Genomic DNA, 18,716 nt, shown 5'->3' on the forward strand with positions numbered 1-18,716 from the left:
TGGCCTTACTAGAAAAATACTTTTATAAAACTGTCTTAAAGATGCTTAAAAAACTAAACAAAACCATGGATAAAGGCAAGAAAATGATGAATCAACAAAATGAGAATATCAATAAAGAGATAGAAATTGTAAAAAGACACAAAAAAAAGTGTCTGGTGCTGAAAAGTAGTGCAATAAAAAAATAACTCCTGCCCTGGATGGTGTGGCTCAGTTGGTTGGAGCAATGTCCTGTGCATTGAAAATTTGCCAGTTTGATTCCTGGTCAGGGCACATGCCTAGGTGGCGGGTTAGATCCCTGGTGGGGATGTGTATGGGAGGCAACTGATCAATGTTTCTTTCCCTTCCCCTCTCTCTAAAAATCAGTAAAACATATCTTTGGGTGATGATTTTTTTTAAAAGGTGCAAAAACAAAATAACTGCAGTGAAAACATACACTATAGGGGTTTAAAAACAGATTTTAGGAGGCAGAAGATAGAATAAGTGAACTTAAAGATAGGGCAATTGAAATTATCAAGTCTGAGGAACAATAAAAAAAATGAAGTAAAATGAACAGAGCCCAAGGGACCTGTGGGACACCATTAAGTGGACCAACAAATGCATTATTGGAGTCCCGGAAGGAGAAGAGAAAAAGAAAAAGTAAGAGAAAATATTTGAAGCAATAATGGCTTAAAACTTTCCAAATATGAAGAAAATCATGGATCTTCAAGGAGCTTATAAACTCAAAAAGATGTATGTTTAGGGATATTATAAGCAAACTGTCAAAAGCCAAAAAAAGAATTTTGAAAGCAGCAGGAGAAAAATGATTCACCACATACATGCAATCCTTAGTAAGAATACCAGCTAATTTTTTATCAGAAACCCAGGTGTCCAGAAGTCAGTAGGTTGACATACACAAAGCACCATAAAAATAATAACTGCCAACCAAGAATTTTATATCTGACAAAGCTGTCCTTCAAAAATAAGGGAGACATTAAGATATTCCTAAATCAATAATTGAGTTCATTGCCAAATAATTGCTAAAAAGGATGTTTCAGGGTAAAATGAAAGGATTTCAGTAAAAATGGGGAAAAAAATTCAAGTCCACATAGAGGAGTTACCAAACTATACCATATTTGGACTACAAAACAAATTATATTATCTTACAACATATATAAAGAGTCAAAGAGGAAACTCAAATGGATATTAAAAAGTATTTTAAATGGATTGAAAAAGAAAACACACCATATCAAAATTTGCAGGATGTTTCTAAAGTAATGTTTAGATAGAGATTTAGATTTTTAAAACATTTTGTTTTAGTTTTATTTAACTTCTTGGGATGACACTGGTTAATAAATCTATCTAGGTTTCAGGTATACAATTCTACAACACATCATCTGCATATTGTATTGTGTGTTTACCACCCCAAGTCAAGTCTATTTTATTATTTATTTATTTATTTTTAATCTTTATTGTTGAAAGAATTATACATGTTCCCCCTTTCCCTCCAGTGACCCCTTCTAGCCCACTGCCACCCCTCGCTCCAGGCCTTTGCCACACTATCATCTGTGACCATGGGTTATGCATATATATCCAGTTACAGGTTGCACATCAATAACTACTTGGGGGTGAGATGAGAAAAGGAGAGAAGGGCAGGAAACCATGAAGGGTATAAGGAAATGCTTGGGCTTAATGGATATGTTCATTACCTTGATTGCCCTGACAGTTTCATGGGTGTGTTTATATAAAAACTCATTGAATTGTACACTTTAAAGATACACTGTTTATTGCATAGCAATTATACCTCAAGAAAACTATTAAGAAAAGTAATTATACTACTTACACCAATAATGCATAACTAGCACGTTTATGAAAACCTTTGTCAAATTTTCTCAGCAAACAGCTTCTTTAAAGAAACTCTGAAAGAAAAATCAAAGAATCTTGGTTCTTACTTTCAGAGCTAATCTCTCATCCTTGAGTCAGAGTTGCTTAGAACTAAAAAGGAGATAAAATAGCTAAAGTTACTTCATAAGCAACATTCTGAACCATAATAAGCCAAGCAGTTATGAGGCAATATCATTCACTATATTTATTTTCAAAATACTTTACAAGGCAGCCAACTCGGCTTATTTACAACCAAACTAAATAATTAATGAGGTGTTGCTGCAATCAATTAAAATCCAGACCAGCGATGAGAATCTTAACTCTAATAAACAAGATGGTCACACTTTCCAATAAAATGTTTGATAGCTAAATAATTGTTTTGTTCCAAAATGCCCTTTCTCAAAAGATCACTTTAGATTTATTTTTACATAAGCTGTTATCTTAGCCTGAAGGAACAGTCTATCTTTTTACCACAAGAAATTCTATCATCATTAATTTGCTATTAATGTTTAAAGTTGAAAGAATCTAAATGTACCATCCAGGCATAGTTTGTAATATGTTCATTAATACCAATCATTTAGAACAAATTTTGAAAAATATAACTTTAAACTATGTGTAGTCTTTATTCCTCTTAATATTGTGGAAGTTTAAATGTAAAACAAGTTATTTGTTTGACCGAGCAAGTGTTCACTAGAGCCCAGGGCAGGCTAGGCAGAACTCCAGGTCTGGAGGGAACACAAAGATAAATTAGATGTGGTTCCTACCTTTCATTGCTAGGCGAATCCTCTAATGCTGCTCCTTGCCCAGATCCAAATGCTATGCGTCCAAAAGAAATAGCTCAGTCCAATTACATTAGGTGCATACGAATGGACTGCCTCATGTCACTATGGCTGTAGATGTCCCTCACATGGGCTCAAATTAGAGTCCCTGGACTTTTAAGAGTGAAAGTGCAAAGACTGAGTGACCAAAAAAAAAATCATATTGGAATCTGGAAGTATGAAGAAATTGTTCATAAATATTCCAGGAAAATTTATGTGTAAAAACATTACTACAGATTTACTAGTTTCTGAGGGTGATTATGCTCATATAGCTAATGGGGCACAAGCTTTGGAGTCAGGCAGATTTAGGCTCAAATCCTGGTTCTGTCATTTAATAAACATGTGGCCTCAATGTGCTATTTAACATTTGTAATCTCAGTATTTAAAAACTAGAAGCCTGATGCCTGAAGATTCATGCAAGAACGGCCTTCCTTCCCCTGGCTACCAGCACCACCTTCGCTCTGGCTGGAGCCGCCTTTTTGCTCTGGACTGGAGCCTCCTTTCTGCCTTACCATGCTGCCCAGAGACCCAGAGAGGCTGGAATGGTGTGGAATGCCTACGTCGGCGCCATGGCAATGACACAAGTGTCTTGCCTCATCCCTGGCCACTGAGTGCTGTATATGCAAATTTACCCGCCATCTTTGTTGGGTTAATTTGCATACTCACTCCTGATTGGCTGGTGGGCGTCACAAAGGTACTGTCAATTTGCATCTTTCTCTTTTATTAGTATAGATAGATGAGCATAGCCTTGGCCCGTGTGGGCTTAGTAGTTAGAGCATTGACCCACACACCAAAGGACTCTTGGTCAAGGGCACATATCTGGGTTGCAGGTTTAATCCCCAGCCCCTGGTCAGGGCTCCTGTGTGAGAGACCAATGGATGTGTCTCTCTCACATAGATGTTCCTCTCTCTCTCCCTCCCTACCTTTGTTTCACTCTGTAAAAATCAATGAAAAAAAATCCTCTCTTGAGGATTTAAAAAATAATAAATAATAAAAAAATAATAAAAAGTAAACATAACAATAACAGTACCTACTAACTCCTAGGGTTATTATGAAAATTTAATAAGAAATACAAAGCACTAAGCAAAGTATCTCCTACACAGTAAGTGACCAGAAATGATGGCAATTTTTAATAATGTAACAAGCACCTACAAATATACTGCCTAAAATCAAAAGTCTTGTTTGAACTCAAAATTTGCAGATAAAATATATAAAAGACTATGCTTACATATTGCTATCAAAGTTTTAATAAAAGGCTTGAATACCTAATTAGCTATTAAGACAACTTATTTAATAAATATATTTAATAAATACCTCTTTACTGTTCTTTATATGTTCTAGGATTTTTTTGTACAAATATTAACTAATTTAATATTCATGACAAAGCTATGGGGAAGATACTATTATAATTACCCCCATTATCCTATATAATAAAACCCTAATATGCAAACAGACCGAATGGCAGAATGACCAGTCACTATGACGTGCACTGACCACCAGGGGGCAGACACTCGACGCAGTTGCTGCCCTCTGGTGGTCAGTGTGCTTCCAAAAGGGAGTGCTGCTCAGCCAGAAGCCAGGCTCAGGGCTGACGAGCACAGCTGGGTGGTGGCAGCCTCTCCCACCTTAGCCTTCGAGGCAGCGCTAAGGAGCAGCAAGCCCAGCTTCTGGCTGAGTGGTGCTCTGCTCAGCCAGAAGCCAGGCTCACAGCTGGCGAGTACAGCAGCGGTGGTGGGAGCCTCTCCTGCCTCTGCTGCAGGCGAGTGGTAAGGAGCGAGAGGTCCTGGACTGTGAGAGGGATGTCCGTGGGCCTAAGCTGGCAGGCGGACATCCCCTGAGGGTTCCCGGACTACAAGAGGGCACAAGCTGGGCTGAGGGATCCCCCCCAGTGCACGAAATTTCATGCACCAGGCCTTTAGTATATACATAAACGTATACATACATATATATATGTGTATATATATATATATATATATATATATATATATATATATACATATATATATGTATATATGTGTGTGTGTGTGTGTGTGTGTGTGTGTGTGTGTGTGTGTGTGTTTAAAATTTCAACTTATTTCATATGTATATGATATTTCAACTTAGGTTTGGTTAAGGAATATGCTTTATTGTATGGGAAGGATACCAAGAAACAGAATTAAATAGTATTAAATTTTCCCAGACTGGTTTTCCTAATCAGTAAAACAATGGTAGTTGTTAGACTTCTAATGAAGGAGGAAAGAAGAGTTATTTTGAAATGGATTTTATTAAACTACTGGATGCCATGTAAACTTGAAATCAGCAAGAAAAATATTACTTATCAACCCTCACATATAACAGTTTGTTTAATTGAAAAGTTACACTGTGTATGCTTCTTACACACACACACACACACACACACACACACACACGCACGCACGCACGCGCGCGCACACACACACACACTACCAAAGGAAAGTAGAACTAACATTTCTTAATCGCCTTCTGACTACCAGGCATGGGCAGACCCTGTGTGCATCAATATTCACCACAGCACTCTGGGGTAGGGATAGTAGCCCCATTTTTTATGTAAGTCCTCCCCGACCCCCGCTAAAATTAAGAATCATTATCCAAAGTCTCTTAACAATGAGAGGTAAACCTGGTCCCCAAGAAACATACTGAATATGAACGAAAATCTCTAATTCCTTGGAAAGTGAAAGCTACTTAGTAGTTTAACCATGTTTATTTTAACCACCAGGGATGAAAACTATTATTGAGTTTTCTAAATAAATAAATTAAAAACCATCACTTGTCTTCAGCAAAACTAAATATTTGCCAACATCACACTTAATGAACCACATATACCATAGCCTCTTTCATTTCTCGCCGAGCTGGGCATTTAATACCTGGAGGACATGTACCACAGAGGGTGGCAGTGAGAATGCATTAAAGTTGGCCGTGACCTTTCTGGGAAATAATTTTCACATGCATCTCATAACCAGAGGCCACATCTGGGACTGGGAGTTCAGGAGAAACCTAAATAAGTTTTACATTATTTTAATACACAAATAGATAAATTGCAAGGATTTTGGGAGACAGAGAAAGGAAACCAGCTTGGACAGGGATCTCCTCAAAGTCCACTGTGTGATCAGCGATGTTTGAGCCTGAAAGTGCTGAGGCCTCAAACCAGAACCTAGTGGGGAGATACATACATAAGCAGCTTCTTATGGTCCTCTTTAGCAAGTTCTAGAAAGCCAGTGTGTATAGGGTAATAACTTTAGTTCCTCACAGAAGAAAACTTGGAAGGTTTCAGAAGGAGGTGCTCATGCTAGGCTTTGAGAAAAGAGCAGGAACGAGTAAGATGAGGAAGGAGAGGAAGGACATTTCCAGGGAAGGAAACAGCACAAAGGGTAGAGCAGCTTAACGTGCTTGGGAAACTATACGTGTGACACAGTAGGAGGCCACTGTTTTTGACATGCGGGAGTGAGTCTAAATAAGAAAAATATTTTATGTATGTTAACATGACGACTATCACAATAAAATTAGCTATTTTTTAAAAATCACCCCACATTGCCAAGCTCTGCATATGGCATTCTCCCATTTAATATAACACTCACTCTGCTCTGAGCGAGGCCCTTTTTTCATCTCTATTTTGTAGATGAGGAAACACAGCACAGGTGCTCTGTCTAGAAAGTAGCAGGGCCAACATTAAATCGCTAGCTGTGGAACTCCAGAGAGTGCACTTTCAAATGCTAGTTGAATCCCCTCAGTGTCACCTTATGAGAGGGAGGGCCCCGTTTTATCCTCGACGGCATTTGGGAAAGGGTCCTGACATGTTATAGCATGGTGCAGGTGAGCTGCTTTTGTAGATAAAAACCCTCGAGAATGAGTCTGCACTGTCAGGTCAACCAGGCCTGTTCCAGGTTCCCACAGAGAGGAGGGCAGATTCCCTCTGAAAACGGAAAGGGAGCCTGTTCCTGGGAGGTGCTCTCAACAGACAAGAGGTAAGATATCTCCACCCCAGCATTTAATCACAGCTGAAATTCTGGGGGGCCGGCATGGGAGTTTAGTTTTCTGGGTTAAAAAGACAACCCGTGCGTAATCTTGTTGACCTGGTAGGAAGCAGTGGCTGCTTTTGTAGCCATCGCACCACGTGTCATGGTTCAGTAGGACACCCATTTCCCAGGGATCCTGGGTCCACAACACAAGTGACCATAAGGTTGTAGAGAATTGCCTGAATGGACTCAGTACTTCAAGTGGTCATGTTTATTGATTTTTCATTTATCTGTAGAAAGTCAATTAATTTTTCTTTTGGCTTCCATTTTCACCTTTCAGATGAGCACAGTGAACTCTGTATGAGACCTACAGAATAAGTCACGTGATCATTAAGGAAGTTTCCAAGATGAAACCAAAAGTTTGGTTATAATTATATCATCTACCAACTTTACAAATTGAGTAACTCTATAGATTGACTGCCAGCGCCATCTTCTAAGAAAAAATAAAAAAGGTAAGGAAAGGTTTTACCCTGGTTGGATTAATTTACATTCCTTAGCATGAAAATGACCTGCTTTACATTTATTTTTCCTCATACACTGGACTGCTTCCAGATGAAGTTCTTGCCAACTGCTCTCCATGAAAAACACCTTAGTCGTCCTGTGCTGTTTCTGTTCCTAGACCTCAGATCACTCCAATGCAAGACAAGACGCACCATAGCAGCCCTGGGCTAGGCTGTAGAAGTGCACTCATTTAAATCACCTGGATTGTGTAGCTATTTGAAAGCAAACTGCAGACCCATCAGAAGAACTGATTTCACTGTCTCATTTTCTAAAGGACCCACTAGCTTTCCCAAGGTAGAATACGAAGACACATCGTATTGAGGCCTTTATTACTCCTTACACGTTACTGACATTTTAAAAAATATATATTTTATTGACTTTCACAGAGAGGAAGGGAGAAGGATAGAGAGTCAGAAACATCAATGAGAGAGAATCATTAATTGGATGCCTCCTGCACAGCCCCCACTGGGGATGTGCCCGCAACCAAGGCACATGCCCTTGACCGGAATCGAACCTGGGACCCCTCAGTCTGCAGGCCGACGCTCCATCCAGTGAGCCAAACCAGCCAGGGCCGTTACTGACATTTTTATGACTATTATAAAAATAGTATAAATACAATAAATAATGTACTTTCAATGTTTGTTTGTTTTTTAACATTGTTCTCATTTGTCATAGAATGGTGCTGGGGTTCTAGGCTTTGCTTTTTTTTTTTTTTTTACATGTTTTTAACACTAAAATAAACATAAGCTTTTCCTTCACTAAACATAATGCATTTTCCTATCAACACAGTTTATTGAAATAGACATAAAAAGGATAAATGACATAGGACAAATTGTTACACATTTAATAGAGAACCCTACTTTCATAGAGAATGGCCCAAGAACCTTCGGGCCATTTCCCATTTCTTCTTACCCTTTCATTGTCAAACTGACATCTTATTCATGGCTGCTTTTGCACTATGATGGCTTCTTGAAAGAGTTGTGACAGAGACCATAGGCCTATCATAAAACACTTACTAACTGATCTTTTACAGAAGAAATGTTTTCAAGTGATTCTTTCTTTGTATTTTTTTATCATCAGTCTCTAGATGGCAGAAAAGATTCTCAAACTGGGGTGGGAGGGGTGGCAGGGACTACTGCCCTATAGAAGATATTTACATTTCCAATTAAATCACCCACTAAAGTCAGCCCTTCCAATAGCACAAAACGTTTACTTTCATGTGTTCAATTAATAAACCAAAAATTAAACATCTAAAGAAACCAAAGGATTCATTTAGTCTAGAACTAATATCTATACTGAAATTTAGCATTTATTCACTCCTGCCTAAAACGAATATTATGTAAATCTACACCATTAAAAGGGTTTCTTTATTGACGTACAATCTATATATATAAAAGGCTAAATGTCCGTCCAACTGGTAGCTATGACATGCACTGACCACCAGGGGGCAGACGCTCAATGCAGGAGCTGCCATGACACGCACTAGCTATTTAAAAATAAACGGCACCACAGACCTGGCACCAACAAATCAACACTCAGCTTCCCCCAAGTGAGATACAGGCCCCACCACCACCCCAGAGCGACACCCCACCAAATCGCAGCCAATACTGCCAAGACCCCATGGTGCAAAATGCAGCCCACAGCCCAGCCCATCCTGGAAATAGTCACTGTGGGTACTGGGTAATGATGTCATGTAGCAAAACCCGGCTTCCTCTCCATAGCAGCTAGCCTCCTTGGAGTTTCTTCAGCCTAGGAACACTACTTGCTTTATAGCCAGGTGCAAACATTTTACACTTTAACCAAATGTCTGTGAAGCGTTTTCCAGTGCCCCATCTCATTTGATCCTCACAGAAGTCCTGGAGTAGGTAGATAGAAGACTCAGTAGAATCCTATTTTCTTTTCATTAGCAGGAAAATGAAGATTTAGAAAGTTTAGAAATTTGATCTGATTGAAAAGAAGTAAGAAATGGTGGAACTTGAAAATGACTTCAGGTTTTCTCATTGTGCAGAATATAATCAAACACTGCTATAGTTAAATATTTCACCCTTTGTTCTCCCTGTGTGATCTACAATAATAATCTGCTTCATGTTGATATTTACTGCTGTGTTTTTGGCAATTACCTGAAAGAGAAGTTGGGGTGCTTCACTGAGCTGGAAAAAGTTTAGCTAAATCAGAAAGCAGGTCTAACTAAGCAAGGTAATTCTATATATATAAAAGGCTAAGTTGACTCATGCATGAGCAATACATATAAAGCTCTCGCTGGCGCCAATCACATGCATGTGTTTTGATCTGTCATTGTCAATCATGAATTTGATTGACTCTCTATTATAGAGAAAGGGTGAATAGGGATATTAAAATATTTCTTCAAATTAATTTCCTTTCAATGTGCATGAATCCGTGCACTGGGACACTAGTTAACACATAAAATCATTATTTTTTAAAGTGTACCACTTGATGATATGATGTAAGTATACAGTGTGAAATGATTACCTCAATCAAGTTAATTAACATCAATCACCACCTTACATAGCTCTTTTGTGTGTGAGAATGTTTAAGATCTACTCTTTTAGCAAATTTCAGGTATACAATACAGTATTATTAACTATAGTAAATCTGCTATAACATTACATTTTCAGAGCTTAGTCAAGTCATAATTGAGTTTACTCTTTGACCAGCATCTCCCTATTTCCCCCACCCAACTGCCCTGGCAATCACCATTCGACTATCTGCTTACTTGAGTTCTTTTTCATTTAGATTCCACATATGTGATACCATACAGTATTTGTCTTTCTCTACCTGACTTATTTCACTTCATTGCCTATAAGACTTCCCATAGACATATCAGAGAGAAGAATTCTGGCACAGTCTTCACTTAATCCTGACATTCTCACCATTTCTCTTTCCTTTACTTTTTTCCATAACTTTTAATTATGATCTTTTCCACATAAAAAGAAAATTTAAAATATGGCAATGAATAATCCAATGACAATGACCTAAGTTAAAATAATTCCCTCTCTCTCCCTCTCTCTCATCTCTCCCTCCCTCCTTCCTTACCTCCCATGTTTGTCAATAAACTAGTAGAAAGTTGCAGAAATCATGACATTTCATCCCTAAATAATTGACCATGTATCTCCCAAAACAATGACATTTTCCTGTAAAGTCACAATACAATCATGCACCTAAAATTTAACAAAAATTCTATACTATCATCTAATAATCAATGAATATTGAAATATTCCCATTTAACCTCAAAACTTCTCTTTGAGGCTTGTCATTGAAGGAGGATGTAATCTAGAGTCATATTTGTGCTAAGTTTAAAGAAGACGAGATCATTTGCCTTGTAGAATCCATATTCCGAATTTTTCTGTTTTCCTGTGGAGTCATTTAAATTAATTTTCTATCTTTTATACTTCCTGCAAATTGGAGGTTAGGTCTAAAGGCTTAAGAATATGATGCTATATACCTCATATCACATCACATCTAGAAGTGTAAAATGTTGAACTATCCCATTTTTGTTTGTCATTTTTTATCAATTAGTTAAGGGGTTAACCACCATTGTAAGGGTTTGATTTTTTTCCTTTGTACTTAGTAAATAATTAGTGAAAATATACTTTGTCATTATTGCAAACATCCTTCATTGCAAGAACCTTTTTAAGTAATGGTTTTAGTTTGCAACTAGACACAGTATGTCATTAAGAATTGATGAGTAGTAATTTTCTAATTCTATTATTCCTTTCCCTTTCATTAGCTATTGTTATTCTGTAAAGAGGACTTTTCCCTCATTAACTTAGAATGGCTTAGAGTTCCTCCAAAAAGTCAAAGTAAATGCTGTATTCTTTATCTTTAATTTCCATTTTCACCGTAAAGAGTTTGTGTATTTGTCATCTTTATTTGAAGCAAATTAGATTTCTCTCTCTCTCAGCATGGACTCATGTATTTTTATTTTTTAAATTTTAGAATCAATTATTGACTTTTGATTGATTGATTCTCAATATGTCCTCTACTTGGCCTTTGAGAGCTCCTTCCAGCTGGGTGCTTTAAGAAGTCATCATTATTCTTTGATATGAAATATTTTTCCTGGATCTCTTTCCACAGCTGAGACCATGTATCTCTCACTTGCTACAAAGAGCAGCTTCCCTTTTTCCTGTCCCAGCAGCACCTCCATCTGAACGGATCATCTACTACTTCCTAGACTGTGTCATTCAATAAATTTACTGCTTTCCCCATCCCTAGAAGAACCCCATCCATCAAGAAGAACCCCTGCAAATTCAAACCAAGTCATGTAAGAGGGCCACCTCCCCTTTAATGTCTTAACGAGTTTTCTTCTCTTACCTTGCATAGTAGTCATTGGGTGGAACTGCTTCTTGAAAGAATTGGAACTGGTATAAATAAAGTCCAATCAAGTGTCCCGCGGTGAAAATAGCCAGGAGAACACAGAGACAGCTGAACAGCAATGGGTCAAATGTCCGGCACCAGGACCACCAGGTGCACAGACCCAAAAATACAAAAAAGTAGACAGATGAGGTCAAAGATGGCAGCATCATACCTAAGGAAGAAGAAATATAATCATGAAACATTGCATTGAACTAAAAATCATTTACCACTCAGTAACTGCAAGTACTAGAGATTATATAAATTTCCTCCACTGGTTTTTAGGTATTGATCAGGCTTTTAAAATAATAAAATTTTATTTATAAAATCAGAAGCAATGCTATTTTTATTATGAAAAAAAACCACACACAAAGTGATATTTGTGAATATGGGGAAATACCAGATGAGGAAGAAATTCTACCTATGGTATTTGAACAGAGTAAACATCACATGTTCACACCAGTAGAATACAGCATATTTAATTGCCTGTTTCCATCTTTTGTTTCTCCCTAAAAATTTTCAGGAATACTGTATGTCCCTTCCAACTTTCCAGATACCACTTTTAAAATAATAATTTACCTTGTTTTTTAGTTAACTAGGATTCATAATAATATTACATTCTGTGGCAGTTAAAGTTTCACTAACATGTTGTCCTACCAGATGAAGTCTGATTTGCACTATCACTAAAAAGGGAAATGTAAAACAAGGCAATTCCTTTACAGGCATTAAAAACCTTTCAGGGGAAGTGGGGGGCAGGATTTTGAAATGACTCCTCATTAAAATATTGGGCTATATATTTTGAGACATTCTATTATTTTTTCCACTTTTTAATTTTCCCATTAAAAAAACAGTTATGTTGTTTCATCTTGTGAAATTTCAATGAGGTATTATTGGATGAACTTCCCAGTAGCTCTTGATCATGGAATGGGGCGGGGGAGGGGTGGTGAGGAGACTGAGATAACATAATTATGGTATCAGCAGTCCATAGCCAAAATTTAAAGGAAGTGGGTATCTGTGCTGGAAGATGGCAATGTAACTTAGGAAGAAAAACAGTAAATTCTGGAGAGTTAAATTACGATTACTGATGAATCAATGTATACAGACATGCTCTCTGAGACACCTGTACACTAAAATTATTCAATGTCCCAGGTCACCATTCACAGGCTCTGCGGACGAATGGTTGTGTTTCTGATCTACACATAGAAAATGATGCCTCGTAACAGATATAGAAAACGATTGCTTTACAGAAGTTAACAGAAACTGTCTAAAATATAAAAACTAGAACTGCACGGGAAAAATGATTTGCATGTGTGTGGTTTGTACATGTGGCCTCGTACAAAAGCTCCAGCTATTATACAGGTGTCATGGAATATAATTATTTCCTTCTTTATTTTCTCTTCCACCAATTCTTTCATGATGCGCCAGAGTCATTTGTGCTCCACCCAGGACTGGAATCTCTCACCTGATGAACCCAGTAAAATCGTCACAACTACTTTTCCAGCGGTGGTTATCATGTTGCCAATAAACTCCTTAAGCTTGGAAGCCACAAAGGCAAACCTGCGGAAGATTTTCAATTTTGTGCTTTCTTCCATCTCGCCTTCAACACCATCTCCTTCGTCTAAATCCTCTTCGTAGATCAGTGCCTCTTCCGAATCTAGTTTTTCTCCTCCAGCCTAAATAAAAAAACAAACAAAAGCAAAGCAGAAAACACTGTAGTCCAGAACTCTGTCTACCCACCCAGCAGATTACATGGTTTGTAATTTATGTGTCAGTGAATGTGGTGATTTCACAAATCTGGGAAAAGATGCAGACAACACTGAAGTCCCTGCCAGGTCTCCGATAATTCCTAAGGAGCTCTCCTCTTCCCTGGAGAAGTAACCAGGAAACATCACTCATCATAGGCCCCTAATAGCATGCCATCTTACCTACATGAGCTCATTTTTTATGGGTGGAACAAGAAACTGTCTGAAACATCTCTTAATAATCTTAGCTTTCATCAGTCCGCATTTGATTCCGCAAATTTACAGACTTTGCCGGCAAGGTGATGGGAGGTTGAAGTATCCGTGGCCTTAACTGAAAGGGCGAGTTACATCGGCGGCTTAGAAAATCCTTTTTCTTCCTGAAGTTTATCTTTGTTCACTATTTTAGTATTTCCTGACCATGGGAGGATGAGTGGTCTTGGGCTATTTGGCTAAATATACAGTCACTTCCTACCTTATTCTTAGAGAATGATACACTGGTCCAATTCCGGACAACTCAGCACTGCAGTACAATCGTTAAAGATTTAGGGAAGAAACACATGTACAGAATATAAATATATTTCCATGCATTATTTTAAACTAGGTATATGAGGATCTTTTTGATTGTTTTATTTGTAAAGGCTGCATAAGAATTTTTTTTTGGCAAATTAGAATCTTTCCCTAGAAAGGTTAGGATTTTCGTAGAGGAATTATAATATAAACCATCACTTTAAGACAAAAGGAGGCTGTTTCAGACTTTTGAAACTTTGTTTGCATGTGCCCCTGGGCTGACAGACTTCCTGTTCTTAGCCAGATTGGCATTAGATGCTGGCTGCAGAGCCAGCAGGGTTTTTAGGCCCAGTTCACACTTCTATTTAAGGCTTAAAGAGGAGAGCCTGGCCTCTCCATTTTCCCATTTTAAAGGTCTTTCTTTGATACACTCAGTTTAGATATTTACATAATGTTCACTAATGGTATCTGGACCTCTAACTATGTCCGAATTCACTGGCACTAGGCACAGGAAGGCTGGTACAAAGTTCAAGTGCTGAGTGGACTTGAGGACTGAGAGATCCTCTGTTTGCCTAGGAGAGTACAGACCACGTGCATCTTAAGTTGGTTGCTAATGTACTCCATCACACGCATGCGCGCGCGCGCGCGCACACACACACACACACACACACACACATATTTAATTCCAGGCCTATTCAAGTTTATACACCCAAATCTGGTTCTATCATATTCCATCATGACACATTTGTATTTTTTCCTGAAGGAAAAGTAATTTCTCATGCTTATTCATTAAGATGTTTCTATCTGTTCAAGGCCTATTGTGTGCTAGTATCTCTAGTGAAAGGTGGAGCAATAAACATGTAAATAAGTGAAAAATAAACAAGCTAAATATCTCACAGTGATAAATGCTAATCAGAGAATTAAAATAGGGTGATGTGATTGTGAGTGACAGGATGGCTATTTTAGATTCTGAGGTTGGGGGAGTCTTTCTGAGGAGGTGACATTTAAGCTAAGATCTGAACGTCACAAAGCCACAAGCCATGTGAGAAACCCTAGGTAAGAGCATTCCAGGCAGAGGAAAGATCTGGTCAAGGTCCATGGTGTGTTCAGAAAGAAGGCATATGTCCCCCGACCTACTTCTTCCCACCTCCTTATCCTTCCAATTGTCAGCTGATGACCCTACTTCCTACTTCACTGAGAGGAGAGGGGTGAGCTCAGACCAGTTCATCAACCCACCTATCTAAAGCCCACCAGCAATTCCACTTCTGGGTATTTATCTGAAGAAAATAAGAACACTAATTCAAAAAGACATATGCACTCCTATGTTCACTGTAGCATTATTTATAACTAGAGGCCAAGTGCACAAATTCGTGCACAGGGGTCTGGCTGGTCTGGCCCTAATTGGTGGATCAGGGCCGCCGGACCTGACAGGAGGAGGAGATGGTGGGAAGTTGGCCAGCTGGCCCACCCTGATTGAGGCCCAATCAGGGCCTGGCCGGCTGGGGGGAGGGGCCACAGGTGATTGGCCCACAGGTCCTGCCGCCTATTGGGATGGGGGGCTGATTGGGTGCAGGGCCGGCCGTGGGGAGGGGCTGTGGGCTGGCTGGCCCTGCCCCCAAATGGGGTAGGGCGGGCCAATCGGGAGCAAAGCTGGCTGGGGGAGGAGCCGCGGGCTGATCAGGGTGGTGGGGAGTGATTGGGGTGGTGGGGACAGGCCAGCCCACTGCCCACAGCCCCTCCCCAAGGCCAGCCCCACCTGCAAATGGGGTGGGGGTGGCAATCAGGGGCTAGCGGCCTGTGGGAGGGGCTGCAGGTGGTTAGCCAGCTGGCCAGCCCTGCCCCTGATGGGGGGGGGGGGCAATCAGGGGCAGGGCCAGGCAGAGGGAGGGGCTGCAGGAGGTTGGCTGGCTGGTTCGCTGGCTGCAGTGGGAGTCATAGCGACCAGATGTTCTGGCTTTCCGGTCGCAGGCTTTTTATATATATAGATAGCCAAGATATGGAAGCTACCTAATGTCAATCGATAGATGATAGATAAAGAAACCAATAGGTGATAAATAGATAATATTCCACATACACCCAATGGAATACTACACAGCAATAAAAAAGAATGAAATCTTGGCATTTGTGACAACATGGATGGATCTAGAGGGTATTATGTTAGGTGAAATAAGTCAGGCAAAGAAAGACAAATATCATATGGTTTCACTTATATGTGGAATCTAAAAAACACACATAAAACCAACAAACAAACAAAGCAAAAATAGACTGATAGATACAGAGACCAAAGGGATGGTTACCAGAAGGCAATTGGTGGGAGAGGGGTGAACAGGTGAATGGGACTAGAGTCAATAACATTGTGATAAGTTTGCTTGGTGACAGGTGATTACTAGAATTAGTGGGGTGATAACACTGTAAGGTATAAAAATGTTGAATCACTATATTGTACACTGAAACTACTGTAACCAATATAGTATTATATACCAACTATACTTAAAAATAAAAATAAAGCCCACCTGTGGAACAGACACTCAGATTCCTCCCTCCTGTGGCTGTGGATGAGCTGTGCATGCTGGGACACCAAAGAGTACAGCCCCAGCCAGCCTCCCCTCTCCCCTGCATCACCGTGTGCTCCCTTTCTCCTGGATCACACCATTAGCAAATCAATATGCCTCAGCAGCTCACCTTAGAAAAACACATTCCTGCCAACCCACACCTGCCTTACAAAGACACACTCTCTAAGACTTAGCTCCTTCCCCCACACTTAATTTCTCTTGAACCCACCTTAGCAGGATTTAGTTACCAACCACTTCACCTAACGAGGGGTTTGATTATTTCACAAGGCGATTCCAAGGGAGACCACAGCCAGGAGGTTACTGCTGTGGTGCAGGAGAGGGGAGTTATGGAGCTGAAGAGAGTTTTCGCAGTGTCTTTGCAGTGTGTCTTGGAGTTCCAGTCAGTAGGACTAGCTGGAAAGCTAATGTAGAGGGAGGAGGGATAGAGGGAATCAAAGATAGTTCCAATAGTTTTGTCTTTATTGACCAGATGGGGACAATAACGAAGTGGAGTGGGTTGGGAAAATTCAACTCTGAGACGCCTTTCAGCATCCTGTTGGAGGTGTCAGTGGGAAGCTAGTACAGCAATCTGCAGCGCTGGAGAGGGCAAAGCAGGAGACGTTTATTCGAGGTTCACTGGCATGTGGATGGTTTTAAAGTCAGGGGTCTGATGAGATTACAGAGGTGCTGCCCCACCCTGGAACCAGTCTGTCCATCCAACCTTAACCTCATCTCTTTGCCGAGAAACATCACCTGCAGGAAATCATGTGTGTGTGGGAACTCGGAATCCACAGCTCGTTGCCTTGGGCCATGCTGTTCCCCTCTCAGCTCTAAGGCCCCAGCTCACATGCCAGTTCTTCCTCCCACCGGCTTGTCTTTCCCAAGCAGAGTTAAGGGGGGAAAAGGGGTCAATCCAGTGACACCGTTGCTATGGCAGCCACACCACCATCCACACATAAAGGATCTGCTGCTTAATATTCCCTCACAGCAGGTGAGCAATGCATTAAAAATCCTCCTTGATGAAGGAAATGTGGCCAAAACCTTCAGTCACTGCACTTGAAAAAGGAGACACACAGAGAGAGAACATAGCCAGAGCTGCCTGGGTCACAGCTAGAAACACACTCATAACTTTCATAATAAATGACTTATTATTCAATTATAGAAGTGCTACGGATGTAGATTAAATCGAGTAAAAATCTCTGGTCAAGAACTTTGTGAGGTTAAACAAATGCATTTCCCCGACCTCTCTTAGGCGGGACTAGGGCCCCTGCGATTTTTATAAACATACCACTGTATTTGAGGTTTTTTGGCATTTTTGTACCAAAGTCCCTGAGGCCCTCCGTTGGAAATGCTTTCTAAAGCTTTCAAGCTGACAGAGAGCCGAAAGTGAGCTGTGTTTGACTCTGTGAGCCCCTACCGTCCAAGCTGGGGCCAGAAGTGCCATTAGTCACATCATCTGGCTTATTAACAGGCAGGCTTTCTTCCCCTAAATGATTCCTTGGGTGCAGTATAAACACTGCCGCTCAGGCAGAGCACTGGCTCGCTCCCATGTATTTACTAACAAGCCGCCATGCTGGTCACGGTTGTAATCTGTCCCTGCATTTGAGTACAACTTGATTCTGGCCTTGAAGCTGAGAAGGAGTAGCTATAAATACTGATTTAGTGCTCCTGGTTCCTACGCTGTCTTAGAAATTAAAGACCAGCAGAACCCTTTACAGTTTAAAAAGCCACATAAAATATTACATGTAATTATTGTCCATGTCTAAATCTAAAACTTAGCTGAAGAAATGTAAATCCTTTAACAAGCCTTCTTTAAAAGTAACTGACTTCAAAATGCACCCACACTCTTCCACATCTTTTTTATTTGTTTGTTTGTTTGTTTGTTTGTTTTTATTGATTAATCTTCACCTGAGGATTTTTTTCCATTGATTTTTAGAGAGGATAGAAGGGGAACAGAGGAAGAAAGAGAGAGAGAAAGAGAAATCCATGTGAGAGATACACATTGATTGGTTGCTTCACTGTTGTCTCCTCTGACGCCCCATCCCCAACAGTCATTAGTGGTCATTTCCACTCACATCTGGAAGACGCAATAAATTACTTTTGGTCGAACCCAAACATCCATATTTCTTTACCTCCAAGCACTAAAAGGTTGAACCCAGGTTGTAACAAATACTAAGGATCACCTAGGAATCTTTATGAGGGTATATTCCCAAACTTCATCCAAATTTCCTAAATCAGAAATTCTGGGAGTGAACCCAGGGCCTGCAGGAATACAGAGCTGCCATGGGTGTCTCTGAAGCAACCGGCCCAGAGTTCACACACAGGCTGACATCT

General features: G+C 40.0%; 1 protein-coding gene across 1 annotated transcript in view; it reads right to left on the minus strand.

The window, feature by feature from the left end:
* The window catches only part of PIEZO2 (piezo type mechanosensitive ion channel component 2), a gene marked incomplete at its 3' end in the record, with an annotated part of 333,950 nt that overhangs the window by 119,180 nt on the left and 196,054 nt on the right, over nucleotides 1-18,716 (minus strand). The window contains exons 6-7 of the mRNA XM_079783425.1: nucleotides 13,044-13,254; nucleotides 11,543-11,756 (exon numbers count right to left, since the gene is read on the minus strand). Of these exons, the coding sequence (XP_079639551.1) occupies nucleotides 11,543-11,756; nucleotides 13,044-13,254 (425 nt within the window). The remainder of the gene's footprint in view (nucleotides 1-11,542; nucleotides 11,757-13,043; nucleotides 13,255-18,716) is intronic.

Source organism: Cnephaeus nilssonii (assembly GCF_951640355.1).
Source record: "Cnephaeus nilssonii genome assembly, chromosome: 11".
NCBI classification, from domain to species: Eukaryota; Metazoa; Chordata; class Mammalia; order Chiroptera; family Vespertilionidae; genus Cnephaeus; species Cnephaeus nilssonii.